This window comes from Gossypium hirsutum, chromosome A05, assembly GCF_007990345.1.
Source record: "Gossypium hirsutum isolate 1008001.06 chromosome A05, Gossypium_hirsutum_v2.1, whole genome shotgun sequence".
Lineage (NCBI taxonomy): Eukaryota > Viridiplantae > Streptophyta > Magnoliopsida > Malvales > Malvaceae > Gossypium > Gossypium hirsutum.
In genome coordinates this window covers 40356990-40379397 of record NC_053428.1, presented here as the reverse complement: position 1 = coordinate 40379397, position 22408 = coordinate 40356990, and the positions used below count along the sequence as shown (strand labels likewise).

General features: G+C 34.0%; 1 protein-coding gene and 1 long non-coding RNA gene across 2 annotated transcripts; one reads left to right on the top strand and one right to left on the bottom strand.

Annotated features, from left to right (window-relative positions):
• The first annotated feature begins 1768 nt into the window (after window positions 1–1768).
• LOC107957345 (ankyrin repeat-containing protein BDA1) lies at window positions 1769–5226 on the top strand. Its single transcript, XM_041111957.1, has 3 exons — window positions 1769–2110; window positions 3137–3668; window positions 4979–5226. Exons 1-3 carry the CDS (start codon window positions 1769–1771, stop codon window positions 5224–5226), a joined length of 1122 nt encoding a protein of 373 aa, XP_040967891.1.
• Window positions 5227–5520: 294 nt separating this feature from the next.
• On the bottom strand, window positions 5521–6533 carry LOC121229116 (uncharacterized). The gene is made up of 2 exons (XR_005926648.1): window positions 5646–6533; window positions 5521–5564 (listed from the first exon to the last, which is right to left on the bottom strand). It is a non-coding gene; the product is annotated as an uncharacterized lncRNA (long non-coding RNA).
• Between the last annotated feature and the right edge of the window lie 15875 nt (window positions 6534–22408).

Below are 22408 nucleotides of genomic sequence, written 5' to 3'. Positions count from 1 at the left end.
TGAACTGATTAATGAATTTAAAGTTCAAATGAAAAAAGTGTTTGAAATGACAGACTTGGAAATCATGACATACTTCCTCGGTATGGAGGTAAAACAATTTAATCAAGGCATCTTTATCAGTAAACATGTCTTTGCTTCAAAGATTCTCAAAAAATTATGCATGACCAACTGTAAATCATTTAGCACACCAGTGGCACAAGGGGAGAATTTGTCTAGTAATGAAAATGAAGAAAGGGTTGATGAAAAGGGATATTGAAGCTTAGTTGGTTCCTTGCGCTACTTAACAACAACTAGGCCTAATATCATGTTTGGTGTTAGTCTCTTGTCAAGGTTTATGCACTACTATAATGTGACTCACTTCAAAGCAGCTAAAAGAATTCTCAGATACATTAAGGGAACCTTGAGCTATGGAGTCATGTTTAGGAAGGAAAAAAAGCTTAAGCTAACTGGATACTCAGATAGTGATTAAGCTGGCTCTCTCGATGACATGAAGAGCACTTCTGGCTACTTGTTTACTCTTGGCTCGGGAGTTTTTTGCTGGAGCTCAAAGAAGCAACAAACTGTTGCTCAATCCATAGCTGAAGCAGAGTACATTGCAGCTGCAGCAGCAGTGAATCAAGCCATTTGGCTTAGAAAATTGCTATGTGATTTAAATGAAGAACAACTTGAACCTACTGAAATCAAGGTTGACAACCAATCAGCAGTGGCAATAGCCAAGAATCCAGTTTTTCATGGCAAAACCAAGCATTTTAAGATTAAGTTTCATTTTGTTCGAGAGGCTGAACAATCCAAAGAAGTTAATCTCATTCATTGCAACTCACAAGATCAATTGGCTAATATTTTGACTAAGCTACTTGGTACAACAAGATTTGAAGCCTTAAGGGAGATGATTGGTGTTTGTTGCATACAGTCCAAGGAGGAGTGTTAAGCATTGTTCTGCAATGCAACATTGGACCAGCAGCAGCTCCAGAAGAATACCAGCATTGAAGCCGAACGAGAAACAACCTTTAGCATTTTGTTTCTTTTGTTCAAATGTAACTTGCTTTAGTTGGTTTGTAACTTGTAATCAAAGTTAGTAAGATTTTTTATGTAATGGATGTAATGGCTTATCATATAGCTTACTTTTGTATGTGGTTTAAATTTGTATTTGTTAAGTATTAGTGGGAGTAGTTAAGTTATTAGGTAAATGTCCATTGACTTTGTAATTAATATAAGTTACCATTTTCTCAAAGAAAGATGATGAATTTTTCGGTCATTTTCTTGGGCTCAAGTTCTCTTAGTTTCATTTTACTTTTGTTTTAGCTCCTTAAGCTTGTTTTGAATGCATTATTGCTGCCATTGTTCCAACAATTACGTCTTTTATTTAATTTTCCCTCTTACATCTTCCACAATTACTTGATATATAAGTAGGCAAAAGCACTTTCCAAGTTTGATAAAATTAACTAGGCAAAAAACCCTTTTTAAGTTTCAATCATTTAAGTGTCTCTGGAATTCTTTGATTCATGGAAATGGATGAACGGTTAAAGAGAGCAGCTGAAACAGGAAACCTCGATGCCTTGTATTCATTTATCCACCATGATGCCAATGTTTTCAAGCGTATAGATAAGATGGAGTTCGTGGATACGCCATTACACGTTGCTGCAGTTGCAGGCAATACCGGTTTTGCAATTGAGATGATGAACTTGAAGCCACCGTTTGCCAGGAAACTGAACCCGGATGGGTTTACTTTTCCCCCATTCATCTAGCCTTGCTTAATCAATAAACCCAAATGCTGATTGATTTTTTATCTGTTGATAAAGATCTTATTCGTGTTGAAGGAAAAGGAGGTTTCAGTGTTCTTCATCATGTTGCTTTGGATGAAAATTACATTCATCTTTTGTCTCGGGTTTTGAATATTTGTCCCGATTGTATCTTTGATTTGACTGTTAGGAGGCAAACTGCTTTGCATATTGCTGCAGAAAGCAATAACTTTGAAGCATTTAAAGCGATGTTGGAATGGATTCAAAGTGCTTTTGAAGACAATAAGTCTATGAGAAGTAAAATACTGAACTTTCAGGATAAGGATAGCAACACTGTACTGCACTTAGCTGCATCAATTAACCACCCCCAGGTATATACCTCATCCACTCCTTCCGTTTATTTTCCTTTTCATTTATCCTTTCGAAAAATTTTCATCCACCCCAGGTACATACCTCATAAACTACTTATTGATTGATTATTTAATTTTAATAACTAATAATAAATTAATTAGTTCATATTAATTAATAAAATTTATTAGATTTATGAACTTAGTAATTCATCATGAGAAAGAATATAAAATAAAATATACATAAAATTAATAATACATGCACTTGTTAAGAAAATAAGAGGTGCAGGACCCAAAAGAAGAGTACGAAAAATCCAACAGAAAGAAGCCCTCGTAACCCAAACCTCATTAAGAAACCCTTTTAGTTGAACCCCTTTCAAACCCCCTGGACACCAAAATAACCTACCACCAAGCCATAAAAGCCTCCTCCACCTCCCACCTCAAACCATATCATATCAAAATTGTACCAACCTATACACATGCCAATTAAAAGGCCCCACATCCAAAAAGAAATCCTTATAACTCAAAATCCTCACCCATCCAAACCCCACTGTTATTGACACCAAACTCAGAAACCCTCACCAGATATCAACAAAAGGAATAAGACTAAAAACCATTACCAGCCGCCAACAGAATGGACTATTTATACAAAAAAAGAAACAAACGTACAAAGCATCCCTATCTTCTAAATTTCTTTCTTCAATTTATATCATCTCTTCAATGAATCTTCTTCATTGAAAACAACTTTTACACCAAGCGTTTTGCCCAAATTCAATGTATCAATAGCCTCCAAAATTTTTTTTCTCCTATTTCTCATACTGAGTCAGTCAAAGACGCGTTGACTATTCTACTGTTGATTAAAGAGTCCACCCGCTTTCCTCTTTTTTCTGATTCCCTTTCTTCTCTATTCTATTTATTTTCTTTTCACATCGTGGACCACACTAAGGTTTGTTGAATGTAAACAGTATGTAGGGTAATGCTCGAATGTGGGGGATTGTTTAAAACGCAATGTATTTTTGTGTATTATTTGTGGAATTTTAAATGAAGCAGATGATTAAACTGTTGATAGAATGTGGCGAAGTAGACAAGAACAAGATCAATGACCGTGGTTTTACAGCAATGGATGTGTTACAAAGACAAACTGTAGCAGACAACACGGAGAGTGTGAACATCCTAAGCAGTAATCCCCTTACGTTTCAAAAGTTGTCAAAGTTCAAATTACTGAGAGATGAGATAAAAGAGATGAGAGACAAAACAATGGGTGTATTACTCTTCGTATTCTCACTGGTTCTAACAATGACATACCAAGGAGTTCTCAGGCCTCCGGGCAGCATTTCCCAGGGCGATGCAACTGAATCAGCTAGTTCAAATCATCGTGAAGGGAAATCAGTGATGAAGGTGTCTAGTTTTCTTCTTTTCTACATTCCAAATGGGGCGGCTTTTATTATATCTTGGGTCATGACACTATTACGGTTGGAATCCGTAGCTAAAAGTATTATGTCTTTTTTGTCACCAATTTACCTTATGGTGTGTTTCTGCTCCGGGGTTGCTTTGTCAACTATAGCACCTTCAACTACTCTCGGTTTGGTCGTCTTTTGTACCACAGTCATCATTTATTACTCACTTCGGTTCATTTGGTCCGGTCATCACCATCGTTTCAGAAAAAATTAAAATGTAGGTGTCTATTTAGATTTATCTGGTATATCAACTCAATTTTAAGAGTGTATGATAAAGTTGTAACTCTTACCACAATTTGATATTTTGATAATTATAATAAAAAAAAATTGGTTATGTTATTTTAATAAATATTAATGGATTGAAACAAAAAATCAATTTAAAAATAATTTATATCTTCATATTGTGTTGGTATTTTGTCACAATTCATCTTACTACTTTTACATGATTTGTCATTGCAATGCAATTTAGAGAGGAAACTATATTTTCTTATCGTGATTATGTTACTTTTTAACAGCAGTAACAAAGGCTATAACAGGAACTGCTAAGAAACAAAACAGTTCCATCAATTTTAATTTAAAACAGTTTAATAATATTTTAATTTTGTTCAATCTTAACATATTTTTCTATATTCTTACTTTCAAGTTTTTTTTTAAATCATTTAATATTAAATTTAAAATAAATTATATTTTAATTAATATATAAATTAAAAAATTTTAATATATAAGAAGGAACATTGAAAAGCAAAATATATATAAAGGAAAGAGGAAAACAACAATAGCAACAAAATTTTGTGTGCTTACATTTTCATTATTTTTCATGTATTTAAAATATTATAAATTTACTTTTTTTCAGAAGTGTATTTTATATTACATAAGATTTAATATTTTAATATTTTATCATTACTTTTTTATATATTGATTTTAATATTTCCCAAACATTGAAAGGAAAAAAAAAAATCTACCGTTTTGATTTTTAATTTATGGTTCATAACGATGAATTTAACTTTTAATTTATGGAACCTACGTTACTTATCTCAGGGTGGTAGGGGTGTTTTTATACGTACTGTTTTGCAAGCAACCCCAACATTTGCAATGCAATATTTTTTATTTCCTTGCTCCCTTTGTTAGGCACTTGAAGGTATTATGAGTAGGTTCTGGTAGCAGAAATAAGCGAGTCGACGGGAAATTCATTGGTGTTCTTGGTCTGCGTTGAGTGCATCTAAATGTGATGGGTGTATGGGCTTTCGTGATTTGGCTCAGTTTAATATTGCACTCCTAACTAAGTAGGGTTGGCGCTTATCAACAGATCCGGATTGTCTTATGAGTCAGGTTTTAAAAGAACGTTACTTTCCTACAATTGATTTTTTTAGAGCGAGCTTAGGGTCTCGGCCTTCTTATATCTGGCACAGTATCTAGTGCTCTCGGGGTTTGTTAGAAAAGGGTCTCTATTGGTGGGTGGGTAATGGTCGCTCTATCACTATCTGGAACAATGATTGGCTTCCAGGCATTGTCCCCAGTTGTATTGTACACTCATCTGTTACTACTACTATTACTTGGGTGAGTGATTTGATGTTACAGGGTTTGGCTCAGTGGAATCATACCTTGGTCCGTGAGTTGTTTTCGACTGTTGAGGCAGATCACATTCTAAGCATTCTTCTCTCTCGTCAGCTGGTGATGATTTGATGGTCTGGAAAGGCGATCTGACAGGTTGTTACTCCGTCCGTAGTGGTTACAAGTTGCTTCATTGGCCAATTCAACAAATCCTTATTCCCTATAGTCCCTCTAACCCACTGAGTTCACGTGATTTGTTTACAACAATTTGGAAGGTTTGGGTCCCTCCTAAAGTACATATAACAATTTGGAGATTCCTTTGCAATTATGTACCCACATTACACAACCTTTACAATCGACAATTTTTCCCTAGATGCCTAAATATACCTTAGATGCCTATTCATGTGCTTTGAGATTGCCTTTTTGCCATTTCGAGTTTGGAATCGACTGCTCGTATGCTTGGCTGGTACCTACAATGATTCAGATCTTGTGAATTGGCTGGGTTTTCTTTGTCAAGCACATACTTGGGACAAACTAGCACTTATCCTTACCACGATTTGGGCACTATGGTGGTCACGCAACATGTACTATCACGAGGGCCCTGTTTGGACGTCTATTGAGTCGGTCTCCTTTATTCAATCCTATATGGGTGGCCTATCGATGCTGGCCGTGCCAGGAACGGTTCTGGCAGTTTTGCGTACTGCACGCTGGCATCCTCCGACCGCACCTATAGTTAAGGCCAATTTCAATGTTGTATATAGAGGGGATCCCACTCTTCTTGTTCGGGGGTAGTGGTGCAAGATGCCCAACGCCATGTGCTTGGCGCTTGTACTAGGATGCATGGTCAGGTCTTGTCGGCTTTTGCTGCAGAAGCGTTGGCTCTCTTGTCGGTATTGGAATTCGCTCGGGACCTTGGTCTAGCTCAGGTTGTGTTTGAAGGGGACTATCTGCATGTGATTCGCAAACTCAATAGCACATAGGCTGACCGATCAGAGATCCAAGCACTAATTACAGAGGGGAGGTTGCAATTAATTACCTTTTTTGCAGCGACTATAGTCTGCCATTGCTTCATAGAGCAGAATCGGGTTGCTCACCAACTCGCGCCGTTGGGATTTCGTTGGACATCAGACCGTTTTTGGGTTGAGGAGATTCTGTTTTCAGTGGAAGGCGCTGTGGTTGCAGACGGGAGGTCGAGCGCTCCTCTGCCTTAATCTCGCCGCATGCCTTGGGCTAGAACTGTCGCATCTCTCTACTTGTCCTTAATGTGTCTTCTTTTCTTTCCATTGTCGTGCTTACAAGCTCATCGAATTTGGCTTTGGGATTTTCGACTTCCATCAACTGCTTATGAGGCAGCCTTTCGAGTTTCTTTTTCTTTTGTCTTCTATTTTTTCTTTGGTATTTTTTTTTGTTTGTATTGGGACATACTACAATTTGTTGCTTTTGTCTTTGGACTTGGACCTCGCCCATGTGGGTTTATTTTTCTCTAATACCCTATGGAAGCCATTTTCAAAACAAAAAAAAAAATTATAACTCATATTTTTTTTAATTTAGGTTTTATATTTTTTTAGTTAAATTTAATCTTCATTCATTTAAAAAAAATTAATTTGGCAATCAACCTTTTAAAAAGAGTCAAATTACTTTTTCAAACAAAGAACACTAATTAAAATATTAAAATTTTAAACATGATAACCCGTATGACAATCCACGTGTACTTCGTACTTATTTTTTTATTTTTATAAACTTTCTGTATTTTTTTAATTTTGAATATAAAAATTTAAATTATTTGTTAACAGGGTGTTATATAAAACAAATATTGTCATATCAATATGAAGTATACGTGGACTACCATTTGAGTTGGCATGCCAATATTATTAAAAAATTATTTTAGTCAACATGTTTATTTTAAAGAACAATTTGACTTCTTGTAGCACCCCAAACCCAGCCCAGAAGTTATGGCCGGATCCGACATGCCACATCAAAAACGCAAAAAAAAAAGTTTCCATTCTAAGTCCAGAAAATCGTACTTGATGTTCAAAAGATTAATTCATTAAAGGTTAAAGTGAATGGAAGCTGTGCACCAGGTAGGAAACCGGAAAAGAGGTGGTGAGTCCATCGGACTGCTTAAGTACCAAGCTCCCTTCGGATCCAATCCTAGACATGCATACCGCCATTGCCACACTTTAACGTCATGGATATTTCTAGCAAACCGATTTGATTAAGTCATTTTTAGGAAAAGTGATTAATTTTGGAAAATACTTTCATTGCGGAAGCTTTGCTTGTTGTCGTGTTATTTTGAAATCAACTGTTGTTTTTGAAAACGCGCCCTAAAGCTATCCAATTTCAACAGTTAAAATAAGTATTACCTATCTTAGTAATACATATAAAAAAAACATCAAAAATAAATAAGCGGCCTTATTACATTTAAAAACCCAAAACTTCAAACGTAAATAAAAGGATGTCCAGTTCACCAGAAGAAAATCAAACTTTCAGAACAGGTGGCCACTCCGAATTCCCTCACAGCTCCAAGCCCACTATGGTTGGGGATTACCTGCGTGGATGAAAATAAAAGGGGTGAGTTTGGGGAAACTCAGTGTGTAAATTAACTCAACCATAGCCTATATCAGCTTAAACCACAGAAATAGAATAAGTTGGCCTTAGCCCAGAACAGAATTCAAAATAAAGCCCATAGGCCCATAACAGAACAAAACAGATATTACATGTTTATGCAGAAACCCAACCATATCCAACCGTATACACCCCCGTACCAACCTTACACCGTATAGGGAGACAACTCGACCCACCCAACCGCTACACACCACAGAATTTGCAGCATGGCTGCCAGAACAGATAATGTGACAGAGTCACCAGATACAGATAATCGTGGCAGAGCCACCAGAACAGATATATGTGGCAGAGCCACCAGATCAGATATTTGTGGCAGAGCCACCAGATCAGATATTTGTGGCATAGCCACCAGAACGCTTCCTCCATAATATAACCCATGTCCCCATGCAACAGATATATAATCATGGCATACATCATACAGAATCAGATCGTCATGCTTTTCAGTCAAAATTAACCCTAGGGGTATAACGGTAATTTTACACCTAGGGGTATAATAGTAATTTTCCATACATATGGGTATTATAGTAATTTAGCTACTTTTAGCGTTTTCATGCATATCCTAACTATTTACGTACTATCAGAACACTTACCGCGCATACTTACCGAATTGGGCCCGTTGGCCCATGAACCCGATCTTTGGCCCATTAAGCCCAAATTATCAAAATGTACGAAATCGCGCGTACTGCAGTTTATTACTTTAGATTACCAAATATACAAACCCAACTATCTTACGAGCATTCGCACACTCGCAAATTCCCAAAATACTGACTTTTCGGCATTTCGGCTTTTCGGCTTTTGCCAATCTAGTCTATGAGAGGGTGTCAGTTACACACCTGTTTGCGACGATATGCTGACGAGATCCACACACGAACCGCCTACAATTGGATTACTAACACGTTAATCTAACTATTCAAATACAAACTACGTATTAACCCCTTACAATATTCGGCCAACCACACCTACAGATCATAGTAAGCTTATAAGAAATCAATAAGCAACTCATTAACAAATTTTTGTCAATGTTTACCACATAATCATAATTTCACTGCAAGCTGTCTTCCTGAGCAACAGTCACTAAATTATTTATAACTGGAGCTACGAAACTCCAAATCAAGTGCTGTTAATTTTCCATGAAAATATACTCATATATCTTTTATCCATAAAATTTTTAGAATTTTTGGTATTGCCAATCAATACCAGATTTTTCTTAAAGTTTCCCATGTTTCACCGTTTGACTAATCTGACCACTCTTCATTACGAATCAAATTTCTCATTGTACAGAATTCAAAATATGTTCTTGTTTATTTCATTAGAAACTAGACTCAATAAGCTTTAATTACATAATTTATTCAGCTTCTAATTCATCTTCCACAATTTATGGTGATTTTCCAAAGTCACGTTACTGCTGTTGTCCCAAGCAGATTTATTACCAAATCACTCTTTCACACATACCTTGCATGCATGTTATTTAAACATGTATATCACCAATAAATCATCACATATCTATGATTTTACTTAAGTATAATCTCCATTTCATCATTTTAAAGCACAACATGTTAGCTGATTTTTCCCTTTAACATCTAAGGCACATGCATGCTCATTTGTTTGGCTCAACTTCACCTATCTTCCATTTTTCATCAAAAGAACATGAAACAACAACCATTTCCTTCATTTTAATTCATGACTAAATGCTCACAACACAACTAAAAATCAAAATATACTTCAAGAGTTAAGGTAGAATCAAGAAGAACTCATGAACCTCAAAATAGAAGCAAGGTACCAAGAACTTACCTTCAATTTTCCTCCTCCTAATGACCGAATACTCAAGAGCTTTCTCCTCTCCTTTCTCTTCTCTAACTTCAGCTATGATGAACAAAGATGGACAAAACTTTGTTCTTTTCACCCCTTTTTCTTTTAATAAAACTTCATATTTCATCCATTTAATTCTTTAATACAAAAGACATGAAATTCTTATCATGAAATATTTACCTAACCCATTATCATGGAACATTTACCTAACCTATTATCATGGAACATTTACCTAACCTATTATCATGAAACATTTACCTAACCTATTATCAATTTGTATCAATTTGTACCATAAATTATGGATATCAAGTGTACATTTTGTCTACAACAACATGATGGCTGGCCACTTCATGTAAAATGGGAGGTTTGTCATGCAAATCCTCCTATTTTGCACTCCTATTTATTTGGCCACTTCAATTTAGCCTATAGCATTTTCAAACATTTTCACATAGGTCCTATTTCATAATTTCACCCCCTTTTTCTTATGGAACAAAAATTAACTAAAATTTTCGGGTTCTATCTTAAGCTTGGACTTTCTAGAGGCCCACTAACATAATTAAACCTATGCCAACATTCACAGGATTCCCAAAAATTGGGGCGTTACACTTCTTTTAAAAAACTAATAATTAAAATTAACTCAAAAGAAATAATGATAAATTGTGTATCCATATAATTTCGATTATCTATTTAATTTATTGCATGTTTTGTAGAATTTATCATTTCATTATATATTGATATTTTCAAAATATCACTCTAATTTCCGAAGGATGATGTATTTATTATAGAACCTTCCACTAACGTAATCATGCGTGCAACACCACTAAATTATTTTCAACATATTTTGTTTCGTATAAATTACTTACAATCCTTTTTTTTCCATAAAATTCTAAGAATCATTCTTTGCTTAAAAGTGGTGTGATAGTAAAATTTATATGGTACACTTGATAGTAAAATTTATATGAAAATCACTGAAGGATTTAAAATCCCAGAAGGATATAGAGTTTCTCGGGAAAATTGCTCAACCAGATTAAAGAAAAGTTTATATGGATTAAAACAATCTGGACATATGTGTTACAATTGTCTTAGTGAATACTTGTCAAATGAAGGTTACAAAAATGATTCAATTTGTCCATGTGTCTTTAAAAAAAGGTTTGGATCAGATTTTGTGATAATTATAGTTTATGTTGATGATTTAAATATTATTGGAACTCCTGAAGCGTTTCAAAATACAATAAATTGTTTTAAGAAAGAATTTGAGATGAAAGATCTTAGAAAAACAAAGTTTTATCTTGGCTTACAAATTGAACATTTAAAAGATGAAAGTCATGTTCATCAATCAACTTATACAGAAAAGATATTAAAGAAATTTTACATGGATAAAGCACAGTCATTGAGTACTTCGATGGTTGTAAGATCATTAGATGTGAATAAAGAACAATTTCGTACTTGCGAGAATGATGAAAAGTTTCATGGTCCTGAAGTACCATATATAAGAGCCATAGGATCATTGATGTATCTTGCAAACAACACCTGACATGATATAGCTTTCATTGTAAACTTTTTAGCAAGATTTAGTTCTTCTCCAATACGTAAAAAGATTTAGTTCTTCTCCAATACGTAATCATTGGAATGAAATTAAACATATATTTAGATATCTTAGAGGGACTATTGATATGGAGTTATTTTATTCAAATGATTCAAAATATCTATTAGTCGGTTATACTAATGCTGGATACTTATCAAATCCATATAAACATTGATCTCAAACAGGATATTTATTTACATGTGGGGATATTGTCATATGATGCGTCGTTGAGAGCACCAAAAACAACCTATCCCTATAAAATAACGAAACGAATAATATAAGGGAAGTAGGGTCAAATCCTCAGAGATTGGATTTGCACAACTTCTTGTTCCTCAAGATCCCGGGCACTGTCGTGCCCAAGAAAAATGGCGTACTTGAAAAAAAATAAAAAAGACAGAATTAAAAATATGGACGAAATGACATTGTATAAATTGAAATTGAAATTGTAAAAATAAACATAATTAAGAGAAGAGATTCTTTGATTGAAAGATTCTAGCCTCCGGTTATCTCGATCCTCCTTGGGTTCAATCCTAGGCTTTTAGGTGATCATTCTCGAACAAAATAAGCCAGTTATAGTGGAAGAGGATGCCTACGACCACCAGCTCCACATAGATTTTAGACTTACGATTTAGAGGAACCTAACTCTAGCCAACTGTCACTTTTGTGGGACTGTCTTACACTAGATAATCATTTCTCAATAGTGAGTGCCACTCCAGTTTGTCTCTTGGGCTTGACAACTACTGACGCAGTAAGCTAACGAACCGAGTGTGCAACCTTCCCAAAACATACAAAGCAGCTACCTTTACACAAGATGAAAAGATCACTTTTGGAAGGATATGGACAGAAGCGTCAGTCTCATAATACGGAGAAACAATTAATACTCGTTGAGAAGGCTAAGTGCAGATTCTAAGCCTCATGAACCTTTTTTGGGGGAATTTCGACAACCTTTGGCTAGATGAGTTTAGTGGCTCATGGTTTTCGAGAAAAAAAAAAGAAATAAGTTTAATGGAATGGAATTTTTATTGGAAAATAGAAGGAACAAACGTGTTAGAGCCTTAGGGAGAGGGAATGTTTACAGAAAAGATTAGTACAATTTGTGTCACTCCATCCCCTATTTATAGTACTTAGAAAACCTATTTTGTTCTTATTTAAATTCTAAAAGATAAATAAAGATAAAAGCTGAAATTAAATCTAAATAATAATCTTAAAATAATCCTAATAAAATTCAAATTTAAATGGAGTCTTATGTTTATAAAATCTCTTCTTTGAACTTTTTCCCCCAAGTCTTCCACACTTTATATTTTTGACACCACTTCTTTCCTCTTTAGCGTGCTGGCCTATTTTAGATTCAAATTCACTCCTTTTGCCCCCAAATTTCTATTTTCCTTCAATTTAATCCCTACCAGATAAAAAACCATAAATAGCTCAAATTAGTAGGATCATACTCAAAATAAATATGCAATTAATAGATAAAAATATGTCATTTAGAGTATTATCAAATTCCCCCTACTTAGCCCATGCTTGTCCTCAAGTATGGTTCCTATCCACTGTGAAATTTAGATTTTGTCATAAAAGAAGTATCACTCTAAAGTTTTATAAAAATTAGGAATAATACATATGAAAAATAAAAAGAACCTTTAGCTTGCTTTAAGTAAAACTTGAAAAAGTATCCCAACTTAAACAAACAAAAATTAAATCGTCTTGGATTATTTCATGAAAATTAGGTAATTTACTAAACTTATCAAGACACCTTATTTGTTTCCACCTTTAGTCCCCAAATGCATTTCTTTATTATTATTTTTTACTTATTTTTATTTTTTTTCTTTTTTTAAGAATATATTAAACGTTTTGATGCGAAGAGAAATGACAACGAAGCACCCCACCCCAGTTACTCAGCCCAACATACTCCTAATTTATTATATTTATATATGTTTTATTCTTAATAACATATTGAACCTTTTGACTCGAAAAGAGATGACAACCAAGCACCCCACCCCGCTTACTCAGCCCAATACATTCTTAAAAATTTTTTGTTTAATTCTGGTTAGCAGAATTTTACCTAACACGTCACACAACCTTTCGATGCGAAGTAGGATGACAACCCAAGCATCCTACCCCGATTACTCAGCCAGTCACGTTTTAAGCTGCACTCATAACCACGGAGGCATCAACATTTACTATTATCATGAAATAAAATTTTAATTTTGGAGGACTACGAAAAACAATCAAGTGTCAAAAATAAGTTTCGGCAACTCCCTAACAGTCATGAACATAAATTTAGCATACAATTGTATTAAGTGTCCTCTTTGCATTTAAACTTAATCAATTTTACTATAAGCAAGATAGGGTTAACTCTATTAATCATAATTATTTTATCCTAATAAAAATAAAATAGTGGAGATGAAATCAATATAGTGAAATCATAACTAACTCAGTAGATAAGAATCATACTCACAGGTCAAACAATGGATAATTCCTGGTTAAAATCTTGGGCATGAAAAGAGGCAGAATATTCTAAAAAAATAAATATGGGCAGAAACGAGCACAAGGCAGCAACAACAGTAACACAACAGTAAAATCAGCAAATAAAATGACAAAAATAATGAGGAATGTCTTCCCCTACTTAAAACACATTATCCTCGATGTGAAAAATAATATTAATAAATATGATAAAAAGAAAGGATTTAGAACACTCCCAATGTAATTTTCGTTACTATTTTTGCTTATTTCCAAATTTAATTTTTTCGATTCATCGATTCTCCTGGATATAAGAAGAGAGATAAAATTTATTAACATGCAATAAAATAAAAAATAGAAAATGTAAATATAAATATAAATAAAAAAATAAAATTGGGTTGCCTCCCAATAAGCGCTTGTTTAACGTCGTTAGCTTGACGCCCCAACTAGTATTGGGGCTGTTCCAACTGAATTCTTTCAATCGTATGGGCTTGAAAATTCTCCTTTTTTACCACATCCACCATATTTGGGTTCAATCGTTCTTGCGCCTCTTGCTTTGGTTTCGTTTTTTCCTCTAAAAAATCTTATATGTCCTTGTCAATGGGTTAATCCCTTTTAAGCCGGCAATGGTCTCATCATTATCCAAAAATGTGCATTTGAGATGATAGGCAAATGGTTTTAATTCCAGATCTGGGGCCTGCACAACAAAATGTAGAAGTTTAATATTCATCGGAGACAACAATTCATTAACAAATTCAAAATCATCAAACATCGTTTTAGGGTTGTCTTCATAAAGTGACTCAAAAGTTTCTCCTACTAATGAGTCAATTATGTCGACACAGTTTACGTTCAAGATTTCACTCAGGTGACTAATAGCGTCATAAATGTTAAATTTCACGATCTCTTCGTCAAACTCTATTGTGAGGGTTCCGCTACGCACGTCAATCTTAGTATTTGCAGTACTAAGGAAAGGTCACCCCAACAAGATGTCTGAAGACCCTTGAGCATTATCATCTTCCATTTTTATCAGATAAAAGTCTGCATGAAAGATAAGTCTGTTAACTTTCACTAATATGTCCCTAAGGACTCCTTCAAGATGCACAATAGACCTATCTGCTAATTGAATGGTAACACCTGTTTTCGTCAAAAAAACCCGCGTTAAGTGATTCATAAATGGAAAAAGGCATTAAATTTATAGAAGCTTCTAAATCACACATGGCTTTTTTAATCCTAAATGACCTATTTTGCATGGTATTGCAAACATGTCCCTATCTTTGCATTTTGTTGGCATTTTCCACTGTAACACTGTGGATACATTCTCTCACCAACACTTACTCTTTCATTTCTAGTCAATTTTCGCTTGTTGGTAAAAAGCTCCTTAAAGAACTTGGCATATTAAGGAATTTGTTTGATGGCATCCAACAATGGTATGTTAATCTCGACATTTGTGAATGTTTCGAGGATCTCTTTTTCCTCCTTACCTCTTCAATGTTGGTTCAATCATCTTGGAAACGGAGGTTGAATTATGGGCAATGAAGGTTTCGTTCGGACCTGTTCATCATTCTCCTGTTTTTTCTAGGTAGAATCTTGATCAAGATTCTTGCCAGGATTTAGTTCCAATACTTTTACATTTCGCAAAGTTACTGCATTTGCATGTTGTCTTGGATTAGGTTTCGTTTGTGACAGCAACTTCTCTTGTGAGTTTATTTTATCAATTGATGTGGTAAATTCTCTTATAGACGCCTCGATTTTCTATTGAAAATCAAGCATTTAGCTATTAATTAATTAACCATGGTTTCTAGAGAGGGACCTAAATCTTGCGTTTGTTGTGGAAACTAGTTTTGGTATGGCTGGTTATCTGCAGGTTTGCCCCACAATTTAAGTCAGGATGGTCTCTCCATCCTAGGTTATATGTATTTACATAGGTCATATCACCTTTGGGACAGTCCAAGAAAGTTCCCCACAACATCTAAATGGGCCATAGTATCATCACACAAACTAGGGCATGCATTAGTTGTATGTTCGGGTGTTGCACAAATTTCACATAGTCGGGCTGGTCCTATTTTTACTGCAAAAAGAGAATTCACGATATTAGTAAGTCTATCAACTTTATCTTCTAAAGTTGAATTACTTACCTGGTGAACCCTTCTAGTAGGTTTAAGATTGACTCGGAATTGCTGAGTATTTGCAGCCATTGTAGAGATCAAGTCCTTTGCCTATTGGGGGGTCATGTTGACTAATGCCCCTCCATTGGCAGTATCTATCATATTCATTTCCATGGGCTTTAAGCTCTCATAGAAGTCCTAGAGAAAATACTATTCTATTATCCCATGTTATGGGCAACTTGTGCACAACTTCTTAAATTGCTCTCAATAGTCGTAAAGAGACTCCATATCATTTTGCCTTATCCCAAAAATCTCCCTCCTTAATTCAGCTGTGCATGATGCTGGAAAAATTTTGTTGAGAAATAAATGGGAAAGATTAGCCCACGTTGTGATAGATCCAGTAGGTAAATAAAATAACAATTCCCTAGCAAGTCTGCTAGGGAAAAAGGGAAAACACATAATTTGATTTGATCCTCAGTTACGCCCTAAGGTTTCATACTAAGACAAACCATATGAAACTCTTTTAAATGTTTGTGTGGATTTTCATTTTGTAATCCACGAAAAGTCAATAGCAACTAGATTAATCCTGACTTAAGTTCAAAATTAGTATCTACAGTAGGATATACAATACATAACGACTATTTTTATATAGGAGCTTCGGCCTTTTGTCAAATCGTTTAAGTCATAGGTTGATGTGCCAGATTCGGATTTTCGTTAACCCTAGCGTTAAACACTTTTTTTAGTGGACCGATTCCTATTCATTCGTTTTCTAGTGTTTGAGTAGGGTTTTCATTAACCCTAGACTCAACTTCATCGTCTGCTTCTATTTCTGGTGGTGGGTTACTTTGAGTCCTTACCACCTCTAGCTGTTTTTTCATAATTTTGTTTCCTTGTGATTAGCTCTCGTAATCTTCTCTATTTCTAAATCAAACTCAAGAATACCTGGGGCAGACTTGGTCATAAGAAACAAAAGAAACAAGATTAGTACGTTACCAGTCCTTGGCAACGACACTAAAATTTGATGCGTCGTTGAAAGCACCAAAAATAACCTATCCTTATAAAATAACGAAACGAATAGTATAAGGGAAGTAGGTTCAAATCCTTAGGGACTGGATTTGCACAAGTTCTTGTTCTTCGAGATCCCAGAAACAGTCGTGCCCAAGAAAAATAATGTACCTGAAAAAAGTAAAAAAGACAGAATTAAAAATATGGACGAATTGAGATTGTATAAATTGAAATTGAAATTGTAAAAATAAATAGAATTGAGACAAGAGATTCTTTGATTGAGAGATTCCAGCCTTCGATTATCTCGATCCCCTTTGGGTTCAATATTAAAATTTTAGGTGATCATTCTCGAGTAATAAGCTAGTTATAGTGGAAGAGGACACCTACGACCACCAGCTTCACTTAGATTTTAGATTTAAGATTTAGAGGAACGTGACTCTAACTAACCATCACTTTTGTTGGACCATTTTAGACTAGATCATCATTTCTCAATGGCGAATGCCACGCCATTTTGTTTCTTAGGCTCGACAACCACTGATGCAGTAAGCTAATGAACTAACTGTGCAACCTTCCCAAAACATACAAAGTGACTGCAACACCCCTAACCCGTATCTAACGTTAGAACAGGGTTACGAAGCATTACTAGACTTGTAAGTCAAACAATCATACATTTCATATGCATTTATCATTTATATAAAAAATCATTCAAATACATTTATACAGTCTCTAATACGAGCCCTCGATGCCTTACATAGACATTAGAAGTGGTTCGAGATTGAATCGAGTTCTCTACGAATTTTTAAGAAAACATGGAAAAAAAATTTCAAAGTACAGGGGTCACATGCCTGTGTGGCCAAGGGACATGCCCGTGTGGCTATGGGACATGCCAATGTTTTAGGCCGTGTCTGACCCTGTGTAACTCACTGACTTAGGTTACATGACTAGACCACACGCCCGTGTGCTAGGCCATGTGCTAGGCCTTGTGAAGCTACTGACTTGGTCTCGAAAGAAGCATCAGGGGACACATAGCCGTGTCTCTGTCTGTGTGAACAAAAATAGGCCATTTTCCAAGCCTTATTCCTCACCTACATTGGTACCAACATATACACAACAATTTGTATATAACCATGGCATAAATAGGCATTCAAAACCAACCAATATCAAGCTTATAACATGTTATAATATCGCATACCATCATGATACATATAGGCACCTCAATTGGCCACTTGTAATTATGCAAACCAATTGATACCCAAAATCCAATTCACAACTATCACGCACTTATATGATAGATATATATCAATATGAAAAGGCCATTTACTTATATATACATAACAAAATGTATCAAAATAAGCCAAATCAAATGATTAAATACTTGACCAAACCATATAGGCTACATTAGCCAAACAACCTATACATGCCATTATAACAAAAATTATTAAACCATAAGTACCAAAATAGTTGATAGATAGTTTGATGACATCTCCGACAACTTCCAACCCGAACGAGCTTCTGAACACTATAAATCACAAAAAAAATAGAGAAAGCAATTAAGCTTTTGTAAGTTCGTAACTTAAAAATAAAGTTCATCGTTTCAATTTATAAGCATAATCCGTTTAAGTCAATCCAACATGTCTTAGCCTTAGCTTAAGCAACAATAACCTCTTAAGGTTAAATATCACAATATCTAGCCAATTTACCTCAAAACATCATAAGTATCCACTACTTATGTGCATTTATAATTCCAACATATGGCTAAACATATTCCAATCATCCAAAAACTCATACCTTTCTATACTTTCATAGCGATTTTAATTGAAGCAATTTGTCATTCTTTTATTCTTCACATACCCATTTAATCACAAATGAAGTAAGTGAATCAAGGTATACCACAACTTAATTTAGCCGAAAAGCCTAACATATAATCATCAACCAAGTTAGCCATATAAACACATATATAAACCAAAAACCACCTTTTCATGATCATAATTATATTTCCATTTAAGCATTTATCATTACAATGCATAACATAAAAGTTTAACGTGGTATAATCCAACTACAATTTGGCCAAAGCCTAAACATATATACACTAACCATGTTAGTCATGTAAATTCACCTATGAATTAATAATCATTGATGAACTCAACAATTAATCAAGTTGCATAAACATGTAGCATCCATTTCATATACCAATATACCATACAACACCATTTTTCATGTAATTCATATATATATCTATAATAGTTCGTATCAAACTCATGTCATATCCTATCAGAACATTGCCCATTAAACTATTTACCAAATTAGTCATGTATTCATATAAAAACCGAGAATCATGTATGAGTTCAATAACTATTTAAATTCCATATACATGTAACATCTATACCATGTATTTATATATCATACATAAAACATTTCCATGTAATTTACGTAAATACCTGTGCTAGTTCGTATCGAATTCATATAAACTTGTAACATAATTATGTATGAATTTAACAATTATTAAATTCTATGTACATGTAACATATATGTTGTATATCCGTATATCATATATATACCATTTCCATGTAAATACCTGTACTAGTTCGTATCAAACTTGTATAATCTTGTAATAATACTATGCCTATTGAACCACTTAGAATATCGTAGGATACGCGAGTAGTACACACGAAGTGTATTGAACGGTAATCTGTTAATTCTTATACATGTATGCTTATACCAGCGATAAACAGTAAGCTCTTTTGAGCTGAATATCAGTAAGCTCATAAGAGTTGTGGTGAGTCTGCAACATATGCAGCACCTCAACCAAATTGGTAACCCTAACGACAATGTTATTTGTACCTTACAAATTCTTAAGGTTCAAACAGGGCTCGGTATTCTTCATATAACGTCGGTTATGCGCTCGATAATTATATGTAATAATTGAATCATTCACATACATGTATTTCAATTAAAGCCTATAAATACGAAATTTAATTACACTAACTTACCTCGAACTTGTACAATGGAAAAATGATCGATCAATCCACTACATTATCTTTGCCTCGATCTAATTCCAAACATGGCTTTTCTTGATATAAATAATCAAAAGTTACCAATTTAAACCTCATTCTAATCAATTTAGTCTAAAAAAAATCATGTTTTGGCAAAATTACCATTTTGCCCTAAACTTTTAATTTCTTTACAATTTAGTTCCTAGGCTCGGAAAATGAAATTCATGCAAATTTCCCCACACCCAAGCCTAGAAAAATATCTTATAAGCCTACATCAGCCTATAAATTTCACAATTTTACATATTCAACACATAATTTTCTTATTTCTCAATTAAATCCCTATTTGACAATTTCATTAAAAATCACTTAACAAAAGTTATTTAATTAACAACAAGGATTTATTTTAAAGGATTTATTTTCTTACACTAAACTTCAAAAACAGCCAATATGCTCTAATGGAAAAACCCTATGCTTTCAACCATATTGCAAATTAGTCCCCTCTTTAGCTAGATTAAGCTATAACGATTCTAAAAACATAAAAATCATAAAAAAGAGGGACAAAAATGCATACCTAATTTTAAGAATAAGATTTTCTAAATGCTAAAGCTTCAAAACCCCCATTTCTTTGTTTCCCACAGTTGAAGAAGAGAAAAATAGAAAAAGATGATAGCTTGGTTTTGTTTTATTCACTTTATTCTAAATTTACTTTTTACCAACTTTATTATTTTTCATTATTACAAATCCATGCTCATCCACTATCACCTTTAATGGTCTAATTACTATATAAGGACCTCCACATTTAAGTTCTACAACTATTTAATACCTTTATCTAATAGAACACAACTTTTGCACTTTATGCGATTTAGTCCTTTTTCACAAATTAAGCATACAAACAATAACATTTCTGAACTAAAATTTTATACTATAATATTATCATGTTTTAGACCTCAAAATAATATAAAAATAAAATTATCAAATTCAGATTTGTGGTCCCGAATCACTGTTTTGATTTTACCAAAAATGGACTGTTATAGTGGCCTCCTTTGCACAAGATGAAAAAATCACTTTTGGAAGGACATCGACGGAAGTGTCAATCTCGTAATGCAGAGAAACAATGAATACTCATTGAGAAGGCTAAGTGTAGATTTTAAGCTTCATGACCCCTTTTTTTGGGGGGAAATCTCGATAACCTTTGGCTAGATGAGTTTAGTGGCTCATGTTTTTTGGGAAAAAAAGAATTAAGTTTAATGGAATGGAATTTTTATTATAAAATAGAAGGAACAAACAAGCTACAGCCTTAGGGAGAGGAAGTGTTTACAGAAAAGATGAGTATAATTTGTGTCACTCCATCCCCTATTTATAGTACTTAGAAAACCTAGTTTGTTCCTATTTAAATTCTTGAAGATAAATAAAGATAAAAGCTAAAATTAAATCTAAACAATAATTTTAACAATAATCCTAATAAAATTCAAATTTAAATGGAGTCTTATGTTTATAAAATCTATTCTTTGAACTTTTTCCCCAAAGTCTTCCACACTTTGTATTTTCAGCACCACTTTTTTCCTATTTCGCATGCTGGCCCATTTTAGCTTCAAATTCACGCTTTTTTCCCCTAAATTTCCTTTTGCCTTCAATTTAATCCCTATCAAATAAAAAACCATAAATAGCTTAAATTAGTAGAATCATACTCAAAATAAATATGTAATTAATACATAAAAATATGTCATTTCAGAGTATTATCACCATATCATGGCGTTCAACAAAGCAAACATTAGCTGCCACTCATTCAAATCATGTAGAAATAATTGCAATGCATGAGACAAATTGATAGTGTGTTTGGCTAAGGTTATTGACCCAACATATCTAGAAGATATGCAATTTGCCTTTACAGGAAAAGATGTCAACTATCTTATACGAAGATAATGCAACATGTATAGCTCAATTGAAGGGTGGTTACATCAAAGATGATAGAACGGAATATATTTCACCAAAATTATTCTTCACCCATGATCTTGAGAAAAAAAGGTGATATAAATGTTCAAAAAATTTGTTCTAGTGATAATTTAATAGGTCTTTTTACTAAGCATTGCCAACTTCAACACTTGAAAGACTAGTACACAAGATTGGAATGCATTAACTCAAAGATGTAATGTAATGTTACCATCAGGGGGAGTCTAAAACAAGTTACACTCTTTTCCTTTAACCAAGGTTTTGTCCCACTAGGTTTTCCTGTTAAAGGTTTTTAATGAGGCAACTCGTAATAGAAGATTGTGCACCCTTTTTCCTTTATTACGTTTTAATCCCACAAGGTTTTTCCTAATAAGGGTTTAGTAGGGCACATTATCTACCAAAAGACATCCAAGGGGGAGTGTTATGAATATCTTATTAAGTGGATGTCCATCTTGATCAAGATAAAGTTTTGATGTATTTTAAATTCTAATAGTTATTAGAATTAGATGTCTACTTCTTCATAATTCTTATGGCTATAAATAAAGACTCTGATGAAGCATTGTAATCCCTTTGATAAAGAAAGTACATTCTCTATTGCTTTCATATTTTATTTGTTCTTTATTCTCTCTATCTCTGTTTACTTTATAAAAATTATCAATTTATCACAATATAATCATTCTGCCATTGAGTTGGCAAATGTCATTGACTCTATAACGATCCAATTTTAGATGGTGTCGAAAAATATGATTTCAAAACCCAAACTTCATAAATCGAGTTCGTGACAT